The following is a 14,813-nucleotide window of genomic DNA, read 5'->3' as shown; positions in this document are numbered from 1 at the left end:
AAATATGTTTTGTTTTGGGATGGAAATGAAAAGATTTTCTCTTAATATGACCGTTTAATTTGTGTATCTGAATGTGTGTATGTGTGTTTCATTGCTCTGCGTGTACCAATGACATGTCGGTAGAGGGTAGTGCTGCCATCTGCCTCTAAAACGCAACTTTATTTCTCATTACACGCTGGCAACAACAAAAGGTGGTAAGGAATTAGGTCTAACTCATGTAACAAAACCACACAAAGACTAATAGCACACTGTCGCTGGTCGCTGTACTTTTTTCCTTTTTTTTACTTACTCACTCTGATGCCCTACTCTACCATGGATTCAAAGATACAAAGAGCAGAATCAGCATAAGGACCATCGGCTCCATCTCATCCAGCTGAAATATACAAAACATGACTCTTCTTCTTCTGCATCCATGGTAGTGTAGGACACCACTTTCTGGCTGCTCGTGATGTCCTGTACTGATGCACATCTGCTTTCATGCACTACTCTATTCGATTGACTGTAGTTCTCTGATGCTTGTCTTTTCTCTTTTCGTTTCTAAATGTGTCTTTTGGAAGCATACTGAATGTGTGGGCCGATCATTGCACGCTGATCTTTCATTGACATCGTTCTTGTCAGGGTGCAAGCCTACCTTGCTTGGTTTATTATTGTGTTTGAAGTGACATGTCAGAAATCGGTGTGCACCACATTTCACTGAGTATTTTACTGAAACTAACTACGTCTAGTGCCCTTTCTCCCAGGACCAGATCTGCAGAGTCATAAGGAAATAAAGACAGACATATTGCCATATCTTAACTGGAAAAAATTATTTAAAAATCAGGGTCAGTAACGGAAAAAAATTATGATCATCTTTTCTTGTACTTACTTAATTGAAAATACTTCACCTGCTTTTCACAGGAGCGACATGGCTTATCAAAACAAGGCTCAAAGGATCCTAAAAGAACTGTTAGGTGCCAAAGCTCATCAGACTGGAGTGGTTATCAAATAATATCAAATAATCTGAGGACTCATGCACTTAAAAACACTGGAGCTCTTTAGTGTACTATAAGATCACTGATCAAGAGTGATGGGACGTTATTACAGAAAACCAAACTGCTTTATCAAACAGTGCTGCTGACCATCTTAAGTATGCTGACGACCACCTGAACATTCTGCAGAGCTGCCGGGTAGGTGATCTGTAAACAGATGAGACAAAAGTTAGGCTGGTAAGTACTACATACATAGTACATACTGTTACCTTAGGAGAAAGGGAAACCGTGCATATCAAAACCTTATGCCACCTGTCTAGTATGGTGGTGGGTGTATTCGGTGTGACCTGTACTGCCTGCAGTCAAGATGTTTTTGGCATGCATTATGACAGTGATCCAAAAATACATTACTTAACGGCAGAGTGCCTCAAACAGAAGAATTTGAATTCTTTATTTTGTATTTTAGAATGGCCATAAAGATCTCGCTGAAATCTGATACGAAGCCGGCAGTTCTATCTAAGCAAACATGCATGAACCAGAACACTTTTGTTTAGTAAAATCGTCAAAAATACTTTAACTCTTCTGGAGCTACAGAAAGGCATTTGATTGAGATTATTTTGGATTTCGCTAAAAGTCTCATAACCAGTTTCTTTTATTGAGGCTGACCCAGAGTCACTGTAGCGAATATCAAAGGCTTTTTCATTCCACAAAGCCAAAATCAAACAGTAACAGAAATAAATTAGAAATCAAAGGCAGAAAATTTTAGAAAGCTATAATTTTGAAAACACTGTGACACCAGCAAAAGAGAGATTGGTTGTGCCTTGTGTTCACTAGTGTCTAGATAAATAGCAGTCTGAAATAACATGATTTATTGCCAAGCTCAGGGTCAAAATAATTGTCAGAGCTCCCCATGTGTCTAATAATTTTAGGAAAATAATGCTCGGTGGGCAAGTTTACTGCTAACTAGTCCTGCTAAATATAAGGATTCTGCTGCTCTTTTCAACGGCTGTGATTTTTGAACATTTTGTTCCATAAGGATATGGCAATGTGAATTGTTGGTTGTTTGTTAAATTACACTGTGTTTATTATTATGACTTAGACTAAGATATTCTCACGTTTGGAACCATTCATACAGAAAACCATTTATTCTTTGCGCTATAAACTTAAAGTTTCATGATTTTTAAATCCTTTTCAGGCAGTCTTGTATTTTATACCTTCTTCATGTTAACTCTGGTTTATACCTGTGTGAGAGTTTATAGTCAGTAATCAGCTTTTCTGAGAAGCTGAAGAAAGGAAAATTCTTCAGGTCATGCAATAAAATAGCAATACGTCATTTTATCATATATAAGTGGAAATAGTGTTTGATATAAAATCTGACAGTGGTGTAATGTGTTTATGTAAGGACAAACTGAACTGACTTCCAGGCTAGCTAAAAGTTTTGGACCAAATGGCCTTTAAACCATTCTAAACCAACTGTTCTCTCTCATGTGTATTCCACCTTCTCATACGTATAGTACATTATCACTGGATGACTGTTTCATTTATTGCACTTCTGTGTGTATGTGGGTTGGGTGTTTTGACATTTGGAACATTGGTTCACTTTTGTATAAGGAACGGTTTTGTTGCTCATCATGCTTTTTCTGCCTGTATGTTTAAATTCAGTCCCAGGAAGAAGTTTGTGACTTACTTCATGCGGCCCCATTTCAGAACATCCTGCCTCGAGTCTACATTAAAGGTGAAAAACGTGATCGCAGATTTGAAGGAATTAACGGTTCTACAATTATTAGAATCTGCTTTCAGTGAGAAGTACAGTAGCTCTTATTATTGATCGTGAGGCTTAATCCAGTGCTGCTGTTTGGTCTGCAGAGGGCGAGAGGTTGGAGGTGAGGATGAAGAGGCTGGAGGCGAAGTATGCTCCTCTGCATTTGGTTCCTCTCATCGAGAGACTTGGGACTCCACAGGTGAAACACCATCTGTACTCCAGTTGTGTAAAGGTTTTAATTTGGGCCAAACTGAAATCACAATTACAGTGACAGATTTGTAAGCTAAACACTTTAAGAAGTGCTAGCATTGGCCAATGTAGTTGTGTATGCTGTAAAATTCCAGTAGTTCCAGCAGTTTTAGTTGCTTTAGTGCTTTACTGACTTAAAATTTCTAGACCTGATATTAACATCAGAAAGTCATATCTAATATAAATTAGATCTGCAGCCAGTATCCAGTAAAATTAATGCGATAAAATATTTGACGATGGAAAAGCCGTTCAAATAACCAGTGCTTGTGCACATCACATTAAACTACGTGCTTCTGTGCACCAGGTTTTATCTGATGGAAACAAGCTTTTCTTTCAAGATAAACTAGCAAATCACCAGTAACACATAGTAGCAATTAATATTAGATGCAAGTCCAGTTAATTTAGTCTTTTAAGGGAAACACATCTTATTCTTATAGAATATCTGAATATTCAAGATAATATTCTGTAGTTGCAAATGCTTAATGTAAAAATAAAACATGCTATATAAACCACTCATAATGAAAAACAGCTACTTGAGACTCAACCCTAAAACTTGCATGCTTTTCATTTTGTCACACAGCAAATCGCCATAGCGCGAGAGGGTGACTTGTTGACCAAGGAGCGGCTGTGCTGTGGCCTGTCCATGTTTGAGGTCATCCTCACTCGCATCCGCAGCTTCCTGCAGGACGGTGTGTGGCGTGGCCCTCCACCCACCAATGGTGTTATGCATGTGGACGAGTGCATGGAGTTCCACCGGCTTTGGAGTGCTATGCAGTTTGTGTACTGCATCCCTGTGGGCACTCACGAGTTCACCGCAGAGTATGTGGTTAACATTATCAGGATGTGTAAAACATAAACAGCGCAGTAGAAGGTAAATATAGTTGTAAGTGGTCATGCTAAATGCAGTGTCTCTGGCTGTGTCTACAGGCAGTGTTTTGGGGATGGACTGAACTGGGCTGGCTGCGCCATCATTGTACTGTTGGGACAGCAGCGACGCTTTGACCTCTTCGATTTCTGCTACCACTTGCTTAAGGTCCAGAGGCAGGACGGCAAAGATGAGATCATCAAGAACGTCGTAAGTGTCCTCTGTGAGATTATGGAACTAAATATGGGCATAGTTGCCTTAGTGCATCAGAAGCATAATGCTGGTTAATAAGGTGGTTGTTGAGGTGTTTCTAGGTCATTGCCTTGCTATCTCAGGAGGTTACGAAGATGTTGCTAGGCCTTTACTGTGTATTCCCCATGGTTACTAAAGTGTTTCTAGGCTGCCTGTAAAGTGTTTTACAGGCAGCTTGTTCATGTATAGGCTCAATGATCCTGCAAGTTTCATAGTTCTAGCTCAAAAGCTCTAGTGGTACAAATTTTTGAGCAGAGACTAAGAATAATAATAAGAAAATGAAGAGTAACGCAATTTGCCTTTTTTGGTGAACTTCATAGTATAGTATCTGTTATATCATTTGTTTTGTCTTACTTCTTTTCAGCCCTTGAAGAAAATGGCAGACCGTATCCGAAAGTACCAGATCCTCAACAACGAGATCTTTGCAATCCTCAATAAGTACATGAAGGCTGTAGAGACGGACAGTTCCACAGTAGAGCATGTTCGCTGTTTCCAGCCTCCTATACACCAGTCCCTGGCCACCACATGTTAAAGCAAAAGTCTACCACTGCCCCACCTTCCTCTGGTGGGGGACGCTTTGCAAACATGAGCCCTTGAAAGGTGAAGGTCCTTCACAAGCATTTTTCAACCACTTTTCTTCAGTGGCAGACATACCTCCACACTTGTCCCAAGATTAGATCGTCAAGTGACGGGACGGCTTTATCCCAGCTGTCCTCTGAGCCTTCAGTCTCTGCATTTAACACCCTGAGACGTTTCCTTAGACATCAGAGCAGGTCCTGCAGATCTTTCCTGAATCTCAAAACTTGCAGTACAAATGAAGAAAAATAGCATTTATGTTCAAGTCAAAATGAAAGAAACTTACTTAAATATAACTATTAAATTAACCAGAGCGGATATACTAGTTGATATTGTGAATTTTATTATTTTATTTAGTTTTTTGAAGTCTTAAAATGTTTCCTACCCAGACACTTGTGATCTCACTATCTCACTGATAGCAAAAGAGCCTTAGTTATTATTTTCTCTCTCTTTGCGATGACTTCTTTTTGCATGATCCCCCGTCCCCAAAAGTCCTTTCAACAGTCCACTTCTTTACTCAGATCCACAGTATTGCCCTGAACAACTAGGAGCATATAGAAACTGATTCATGGACACTAAAAGCTTAATCTAGTTTCCATATTTATTTATCAGCCTTCACAATTTTAATCACGTTTTAAAGAGATTAATTTCCTCATCACTCTGGGTTTTCTGAATTCTTTTTACCTTTTTTAACTTCTACTTTTCATTGTAAGTGTCACTGTTGGACAAAGTGAAGTATTGAGCGTGGTACTTGTTCTTTTTTATTATTATGTAATATGTATACTCAGTATTTGCCTCAACTTCGGAAAAGAAACCCCACCTATGGTTGCACTTAGTACCATCTCAGTTTCTAGACTGCTTGTCTGAGTTTTTTTCTTTTTCTTTTAATTCAAAATGTGTGCTTAAACAGTGGAGCTGTTGATCATTGTGAACTCACCAAATCTTAATTTCAGTGCTGTGTTGAATGGAGAATGAAGGAAGGCTTTTAAATACCTCGTATACTGCAACGGCCTGAGCACAGCACAAACTCTGTGAGGAGAGGCCACTCGTGATTTTAGGGGAAACAGCCACTATTTCAGAATTGGAGTTACAATAGCGCAGCATTTCTCTTCATTGGTTATAGCAGTGTTATAAATAAACATCAAACATTCTAATCCCTCTTTTCTGTATATAAAGGCAATTACGACAAAGCTACTGTTGTGAATGGATCCTCATAAATTCATCTCTTTAACTTTGTTGATCTTTTACTCTTTTTTTTCTTCTCCTTTTTAAAGGACCTGGTAAAGTTACGGACCCTTTTCCAGGATTCTTTTCATACATACACTTTTCATACATATGGTTTTTTTTGTCCTCCTTGAAAGGCTTAATTTGTTAATGATAATGGGGGAAAAAATGAAGTGAAAACTCTGAGGCTTTGTTTTTAAACCCTAGCATGACGGGTGTAACTTATTGTCATCCTGGATCTTATCGTGACATGGATTTTTGTTCATATTGTTGTACAAGTGATCATGTTTTGAAATACAAAAAAAACGAGAAAAGTAAGATGTACAACAAATGGTTCTACAAAAGAATTGAAAATTATGTTGTATTTCCATGAAATAAAAAATGATCTAACTGAAACTGGACTTCAGATTTGCTCTATGACTGTTACTTCATCCAGTCATGTTTCATTTTCTTTGGGGTAACCTGGCACAGATCAGAAGTAGTTTTAACAGGATTATTTCTTGGGGGTTGAATTTCATTTATTTTACAGGGGCATCCTTTTTTTCCTGAGCTTTTTCAGCTACTATTCTACCAGAATAAAGAGCACAGCTCTTTGTGAAAGCTTTTCAATGACTTTATTCCAGTTGAGCAAAAGCTGCATTTACAGACAGTCTGTCTGTTTCTTATAGGCCAGTTTGCTGGATTTAGATTAAGTTTAGTCTGCACTCTGTAATAAAGGTGCTGTGCACATACAGTTCTTATTCGTCAAGGTACAAACTAGTTAAACGTGCCCACCAAGGTACAATAGATATTTAAGAGTGAGTTGTGTTCCTTAAATAAGCTGCTCCAGGTGAAACGTACATATTTATATCTTTTCATAACCTAATGTTTCAAAACAGAGCAATGAAAAAAAGTCAGTACAGCTTAGAGAATATGATTATGTTCCCTGGCTAAAGGTACTGAGCTGAACCCTTGAGGAACCACCCCAGTAACAGGTTCAAAACGGCTTTTGATGTATGAGGTGGGGGTCTACACTGCCATCCCTCCACTCCGCAAACAGCACAGCAGCGCTTCAGTCATCACCCGGTCGGAGCTGAGAGAGAAAGGAGAGGGGGGCAGTTCACATAACCGGACTTCATCAACAGCCTTGAAACGGTGGGCAAAATGTGAATATGAGTAAATTATCATTGTTAAAAGCAACCAAGACCGTCCGCTTCCGTTTAGTTTTCATCTGAAACGCATGGAGATCCGATTGACTTCTGACTGTCTACAAATTACGCTGCAACTGGCGATTATCGGGGTCCACGCACGGCGCGTTAATATCGACCCCGCAGAACAAACGACAGACGAAGCTGGGTCTCAAAGGAAGCCTGACAAATTTCGTCCATACTGACCTTTTGACCCTGGTATGACTTTTGGCAGATTTCTAACAAATAAAAATACCTCAAAAACAGTAAAACAGACTTATAGTTGCACAGTATTTCAACTCAAAGAACGAAATAATTCTACGGAAATTACGGCTGTATTTTATTCTCTGAAGTTACATAATAAACTTGCTATTTTCTCTCATAATGGTGCCACCTGACCATTCATTTCTGAGCCGCCTTCTTCACGGCTGCTGGGGTTTAATGTCGCTTTGCTTGTAGCTTTACGATAAGGGAAGCGATTACAGGCGTCAGCAGTGCATCAGTGCTGTGTGCCAGTATTGGAGCTGATTAGCAGGGCAGGAAAACAGCACTCAGCGCTGCTGTAATGAATGACCGTTCACTGACCGTCTCACACCCCGGCCAGGGCCGCATTCACTCTACCTGAAAAAATAACACTTTGACTAGTGCAAGATTTAGAGCTCTGCGACAGAATAACATTGCTTATAAAAACTAATTTGGCTTTTCAGAAGTGCGCCATGATATTTTCCTCCTTTTTGACTTTGTTAGTTCAGGACTAATGAGTTGGGGGTGGTGGTGAGGGGTGGGGTGGGGTGGGGGGTGCTTTCAAATAGTCTGCAGAGTAAATGTTTGCTTTTCACCAATAAAAATGACACCCAACACCCCCCAATCCGCCAAACAGCTGTCTCTCACAATGAGGAGGGAGAGAGGAGAGGAGATGAATTGTAAATGACTAATGGCTAATAACACACTGATCATTGCCCAGCGCTTGTGACTGGACATGGAGATGGAAATGCACAGACACATATAGGCTATCTATCTATCTATCTATCTATCTATCTATCTATCTATCTATCTATCTATCTATCTATCTATCTATCTATCTATGTTATCTACAGAATGCTGGGACTACCATTGGAAGTCTTTTTTTCAGTTCTATGGATCAACATTCATTTGTTAACAATATAATTATATAATTAATAATAATAGCATCATTAAGGATAATTTAATGTGTATTAGTTTATTTTATGAAACCACACTGAAAAAAGCCCAGCACAATCCTTTGGTTTCGGACATGAAAATTAGTTTCTAATTCACTGTAAGTTCCTGACGTCCTCAGTAATTTCCCACCAAATTCATTCCTTCATCTACTTATTTTACAGGTTTCTGTCTCGTGAAAGCGGCAAGTACTACATTAAAAATACAAACAATTTGCCGCTTTTGCCACTTTTATCAACCTGAGATGCTAAAAGTTTCAGTGAACTACTATTTACCAAATACCGCTCGAGCAGCTGCTGCATGTTATTAACGGGCGCTCGCTGTTTGATTCGTGTCGTTAACTAACCCAGTTTAACTGTTCGCACACCGTTTACACTTAGATACTAAATAAAGCTGAATAACATTCACGAGTACATTTTTCAGGATAACCATGTTTCAGCTGTTTAAACTGAAATATTCATGTTTAAATAAATATATTTCTCTGCATTATGCAGATTGGTCAGCGCGCGGAAGGCGGAGTGGGCGGGGCCTGGCGCGGTGGGCGGGAAAAGCAGCGAGGAAAAAACTCTGAACTCTGATTTCTGTGAGAAACAAACCGAGAAGCAGTCGAGCTTCTAAAACCTCAGACTTTATTCCATTTAACACTCGTTATATTTGACCCCCGTTTAAAACAGCGAGACGTCCACAACTTCCAGGAGGCCCGAAGACATGATGGGCGGAGTGAAACAGGAGAGAGGAGAAGAATGGCCATCATTTTACTCGGACCAGGTAAGCTCTGGCTTCCCTCCACTAAAACTGTGTCTGGCCGAGTTTGTGGCGGTTTCAGGACTTATGTATTATTTTCATGTGTCCACAGTTTGTTACCTCTGAACTGGCCTCATCGCTTGCTGGCCGTTAGGACTGTCAGACGTGCAGGTTAATGAAACTGTGGGAAAAGACTTGAAGACTTGATTTATTTATTATTTATTTAACGTCTTATCATTTATTCAAACCCAAAATCGGCCTCATTACAGATGGGGCTGTACTGCAGTGTTTATTCGAAATTTTACCCTTAATTTTACAGGGGCTGTTGATTATTTCACTATAAAAACAGAGCAAAATATTAGAAATGACTAAAATTAAAATGAAAATGTATACATTATTCCACTAGTTCGTTTAGATGTTTTAGCCTTTTTTTTTTTAGCTCATTTCGGTTACGTCGAAGCCGAGTCGCGCGACCAGCTTTACCTATACTCTCTGATGTTTAAACTGTTTATTTAGCGAGTATTTAACGCCTAAAATAAATCTAATAATATTAGATTATAGTAAATAATATATTGTACATGCAGTTATCTCCTGGGGCCTGGGCAGAATTATACAGTTATTTAAAGTATAGGGGGAAATGTATAAACCTTAAAACCTATATGCATAAATCCCATTGAATGTATATACAATCTAAAAGTGATGTGTGAAATATCAACACACTTGTGTTACCTGTTTGTGTCATATTGATTTCTGATGTAACACAAAAATAACACAGACTGTGTTTTCTGTAAGTGGGAAAAGAAAATTTCAACACATTTTCTGTTAAAAGCAACTCAGAATGTTTTGTCTCCAACTGAACACACTGATGTGTCTAGTAAGAGAAAGAATGTGGTGTTTACGTCTAAAAACATCTGTTTTTAGAGTATATAATCTATACACTCTATTCATACTGTGAATGAATAAATGAATGGATGGATGGATGGATGGATGGATGGGTTGACAGATAAATAAATAAATACATAAATAAGGCTGTTTTAAAAGGCAAAGGATGCCTCTTCAGCTCAGTTGCCTGTGCTTCCTGCATCTGTAGGTTTCCCATGCAGGAGTGTGTGTGTGTGTGTGTGTGTGTGTGTGTGTGTGTGTGTGTGTGTGTGTGTGGGTGGGTGTGTGTGTGGAGTATGTGTGTGGTCCGCGTGCACTTCATTGATGGACTCCGTGATTGTGCTCTCTGTTTCTCGTGTGTGACTTCCACATCGCGCGGCCTCTTAACCAGGGAGGCGTTTCTGAGAAACACTGAGACGCAGGGAGTTAAAAAGGGCAGAATTATTAGTCACAATGCGCAGGCAAAAAATGGACAACAGAGGAAAGCAGGCACGTTTCAAAAGAGCCCTCTGTCACTCCCTCTGACATGAAACAGCAATAAGGCAGGACGGTGAGTGACTTAAAAAGGAACAAAACAGGGCTGAAAAGAAAGAGCGGCCCAGTGGGATAATGGGGTTATCAGCAGGGTGGGTGGCCCGAATATATTTACATGGAGTTACTCACAGCCAGTGGGGTAATAGAGCCAGGGACAGGGCTCTTAAAGGAGGTGTGGACTGGCGAAATCCCAATTGACATAAAATGCAAGATCACAAGCTCAACTGAGGACTACATAATGCAAAAAGAACTGATCAGACGCTCCCTTTGAGGGTGCTGTCTTATAACACCCACCAGGCAACAGGCAATCAAAGCCCTCTGTCACATCGCACACTTCCTCTTTGATCCCTGATCATGATCTCATTCTCTGCCTCTGACAGAAAGACTTGACTGACTTCTCTGTACCTTTCAGGCAGTTTTTACGCTGTTCATGAATAAACAACTTCTCATTTCAGGTTTACTGTGGAACAGAGAGCCTGCGACTATGCAGTGGAGCGTATTCCTCTCCTGAGGATCCTTACCACTGCTTCGGTCCACAGAGGGAATCAGTGACAGGAGGAGATGCAGGGAGACTTGAGGGCCCGTCAGGTGTCCCAGTCCAGCAGCCCCAACAGAGATGCTCTGAGACAGATCACAGTGGATCAGAGTTTCCTGACCTGAAATCTGTGTACCGGCGAACCTTCAACCACTCCAAGCCGCCATATTCCTACATCTCACTGATCTACATGGCCATCCAGCAGTCACCGACAAAGAAGCTCACTCTGAACGAGATCTACGACTGGATCCGCCAGCTCTTCCCTTACTACCGACAGAATCAGCAGCGCTGGCAAAACTCCATCCGCCACTCATTGTCTTTCAACGACTGCTTCGTGCGGGTGCCCAGATCCCCGGATTCTCCAGGAAAAGGTTCCTTCTGGACCCTGCACCCAGAATCAGGTAACATGTTTGAGAATGGCTGCTACATGCGCCGCCAGAAGCGTTTCCGGTGCCAAAGGGCGACATCACCACCCTCCTCCAAAAAAATGGATGGGGAGCTGGTGAAAGAGGAACGCAAGAAGAAAAAGTCGGAGGTTAAAGCTTCCATCTCTTCATCCATTTCCCCTGCACCTGCACAGCTTCCTGTCTCAGCAGCCGTACCCCACACTATGGATTGTTCTCTAATTCCAAAGTCACCCTCAACTACCCCACCCCATCACACACTGACCCCATTTCCTCCTCCACTTACGGATCCCTCTGCACACTTGTCCACCATACCATTTCCCAGCATGCCAACAGCCAGCCCGGGGCTTCATCCCACCTCCTCCCACCCCATGGAGCCATGTCCTCCTGGGGAGTCCTTCTTTCACCAACCCATCTCCATGCCCCCGCTCATGGACTTTCAGTGTTATGAGGCTCCAATGAGTTACCCTGTTTACTACCCATCATCAAACTCCAGCCTTCATCACTACAACCCATATCTCACAGGCAGAGAGGAGCCCTCGTATGCAGGAGACTCCATGTACTATTCTGGACTCAGCATGTGTCCTGTGCCAGTTCTAAGCTCCTCCTGAAGCGCTGCTTTACCAGACTGTCTAAACTACACACAGAAAAATAAAGGTGCCAAAACGATTCCATTGAAGAACCACTTTTGGTACCCTAGAGAACCTGTCAATGGATGCTTGAAAGTACATTTTATAAATGAGATTTGTGTGAATGGGAAGAACCTTTTAAAAGTTTAAAGAACCTCCACATGATGTAAAGTTTCTATACCTATTCTATACTATTGAAGCGTTTTCTTTTTTATTTAAAAGTGTAACACAGCACTACTCGTGTACTTTTTGGCCCTCTCCTTGAAAATGCTTTGTCTGTTTTGCTGTATATATTTTGAAATATTAGATAATAAACAAAAAACTAAATATGGTTGGTCTTTATTTGACTGGACAGTGGTGGAAAATATTTTGAGTCACTGTGTTTCATTACTTGTGCATTTCAATTTATTTTTTATTAAAACACAAACTAATTCATATCATAGTGTAAACAGATGCTGCCCTTAATTGTGCTAAAGATTGAACCACCAATTAATCAGGCATCTCATCACATACTATTAAAGCAAACTTTTAATAAACATTTACTTTTTTACTTTTCTAAAGACAAGATACAAAACACAAAACCTGCTCCTTGTTTTGTTGATTTTCGAAGTGAAAATAAGTAACACATCTTCTACAGGGAAGGAACATTTTAATGCACAGTTACTCCATATTTGTCAAATTTAACATATTCAGGAAATAAAAAAACACTTTGCAAAAGTAAGAGAAATTTTGTAATTTATGTTTTATTATTTTCTCAATATGTTCAACTTAGCAACTAAATGCAAACAATGTGCTAAATTAGTAAAACTATCATGTTTAAGTTTGTTCCCTGTAGAGGATGTGTAAAAATCAACAAAACTGGTCTTCAATTTATGCATATATAATCGCTATATCGCTGCTGTCAAAAGGAAACCTTATATGTCCATTTTTGCCGTTTTTCAGTTTTTGACATGATTTGAAAAGGTCTGTGGCTCTTTACATTGTATGTCAATTTCATGATGAATGGACCAAAAGAAACAGCCCAAAATGACTTGGAAAAAAATCTGGTTCCTTACATTGAATGTAAAGTATGTTTTTACATATAAATGGTAACTTTACAGGAGAACGAAAAAACATACTTTACTTTTAATGTAAGTCAATGGAATTTTTAAATAAGTAATTTTATGTAATTTTGAGAACTTCTTTTAGTCCATTCATCATGAAATTTACACACCATATAAAGGGCAACCGGTATTTTCAGATTATGTCAAAAACTGAAAAATGGAGATATGAGGTTTTCTTCCAACACCAACAATATATATATATATATATATATATATATATATATATATATATATATATATATATATAAATTACAGTTTTTCTTTACTTTTTCTACCACAGTGGCTGGACTCATAAGTCAGTTGAAACATTTCTGCAAAATTCAGTTTAGCGCACTTCTCCCTTTTTTTTTTGCATTCCTCAGATTCTTTGAGTGTGCGCAGAGAAGTCACTCTTACTTTAACTGAGCCATTGTCTTTCTTGCATTGTAATGTATAAAACTCAGAGCACACAATGACATTCCTCATGCTGCCCCTAACAAGATAGCCACAGCGTGTGAAAACCAGCAGCCTGAGACTGTAGTCACCTTTTCTACCAGACAGGCATCGTCCACATCTGCCTACAAGACAAGACGGTGCGCTAGTTCACATCCCAAGAAGCATGCAGAGTTATGAGAACAGAACTACAAAATTCAAATGATTAGATAGACCCTCAAATGCCAATTAACATTAAGTAGAATATGACTATCAGTGTTACAGTATGACTTATACTGGTGCATTGAAGTAAACCCATCAAAACTTTGTATCTTATTAAGATTTGACATGTACGAAATTTGCAGGCTAGGCCTTGGTAAGAGTGTGTGGGGTGTCATTCTGCTACATGGTAATGCCGAGAAGGTTATTCAAAAGGTCCCGACCCCGCCTCCACCCCGCCTGCTTTAACCTTTGTGTCTTGGGTAAGCAGCATTGTGTACGAGTGTATGTGGACAAAGGGATGACACTGGCTTTAATGATGGACCTCCCCAAAGCTGTGTCTTCCTCAGTGGGGACACAGGGACACCCACAGCGATCTGAGCAGAGGCCACAGGCCCCTCTGTGTGTGTCCAGTCTACGGAGAAAAGAGTGAGGGATGGGGAGTTCATGAGTTTTGAGGGTTGCGACTGCCACAATGTGATCTATATCCTCGCTGGTGAATGCAAGTCGGCCCGCCTGCCTTTGACAGGCCCACACTGCAGCATATGTGGATATGACTGATGAAGGAATAGTCTTTAATTAATCAACAAAAAAAAAACACTTATGTGCGCTGAGCAGATGGTGGAGACCAACAGATCAAAAGACCTTAGTGATGAAAAAAGTGCCCAATTCACAACTCAGATATCAAAGCGATTTTTTCTCAGTCTGGTCTGAATTGGGAAAGGTTGGCACACATGTAATGAGATTACATATTTGAAACACAAAAAGACTGAGTTTAATCCATTACAGTCACACAAAAAGACACTAATCAGATTATAGGTGGTTCAGGTAATCAGATTATAAGATTATTACTATGTAGAATGACAAATGCATTACGACAAAAACCATACATTGTACCAGTTAAAACTAACTGGCGATTAACTGGCGATTAAGGCCAAAACACATCACGATAGACAATATCTATCATAATATTTAGTTTTTCAAAAGTTTGACAAGTTGGAACAAACTAAAAAGAACCAGTAATGCCAGTAATACTCTCACAAACTATAAACACAATGACTTTTATTCAGCATTTCACATGCTGCACTGCACT

At 39.8% G+C, this 14,813-nt stretch overlaps 2 protein-coding genes across 3 annotated transcripts in view; both read left to right on the top strand.

Annotated features, from left to right (window-relative positions):
- Positions 1–4,628, top strand: part of cyfip2 (cytoplasmic FMR1 interacting protein 2) — a 37,214-nt gene extending 32,586 nt beyond the window's left edge. Inside the window, exons 25-29 of one of the 2 annotated variants that reach the window (XM_017698351.2) lie at positions 2,631–2,703; positions 2,835–2,929; positions 3,560–3,798; positions 3,907–4,054; positions 4,461–4,628. In XM_017698351.2, coding sequence (XP_017553840.1) covers positions 2,631–2,703; positions 2,835–2,929; positions 3,560–3,798; positions 3,907–4,054; positions 4,461–4,628 — 723 coding nt within the window. The other variant, XM_017698352.2, reaches the window with a different exon arrangement.
- A 4,242-nt stretch (positions 4,629–8,870) lies between these two features.
- On the top strand, positions 8,871–12,212 carry foxa (forkhead box A sequence). Its single transcript, XM_017698296.2, has 2 exons — positions 8,871–9,027; positions 10,875–12,212. The coding sequence occupies exons 1-2, from the start codon at positions 8,968–8,970 to the stop codon at positions 11,967–11,969; spliced, it is 1,155 nt and encodes a 384-aa protein (XP_017553785.1). The 5' UTR covers positions 8,871–8,967; the 3' UTR covers positions 11,970–12,212.
- Positions 12,213–14,813: the final 2,601 nt, after the last annotated feature.

Source organism: Pygocentrus nattereri, chromosome 8 (genome assembly GCF_015220715.1).
Source record: "Pygocentrus nattereri isolate fPygNat1 chromosome 8, fPygNat1.pri, whole genome shotgun sequence".
Classification (NCBI taxonomy): Eukaryota; Metazoa; Chordata; class Actinopteri; order Characiformes; family Serrasalmidae; genus Pygocentrus; species Pygocentrus nattereri.
The sequence above is the reverse complement of the archived record's forward strand: the minus strand, read 5'-3'. Positions and strand labels throughout refer to the sequence as shown.

Bases quoted from the DNA above. Each gene is read 5' to 3' on its own strand.
- foxa (XM_017698296.2), top strand. From the start codon at position 8,968: ATGATGGGCGGAGTGAAACAGGAGAGAGGAGAAGAATGGCCATCATTT. The intron at 9,028-10,874 runs GTAAGCTCTGGC...TTCTCATTTCAG, and splicing joins CATCATTTTACTCGGACCAG to GTTTACTGTGGAACAGAGAG.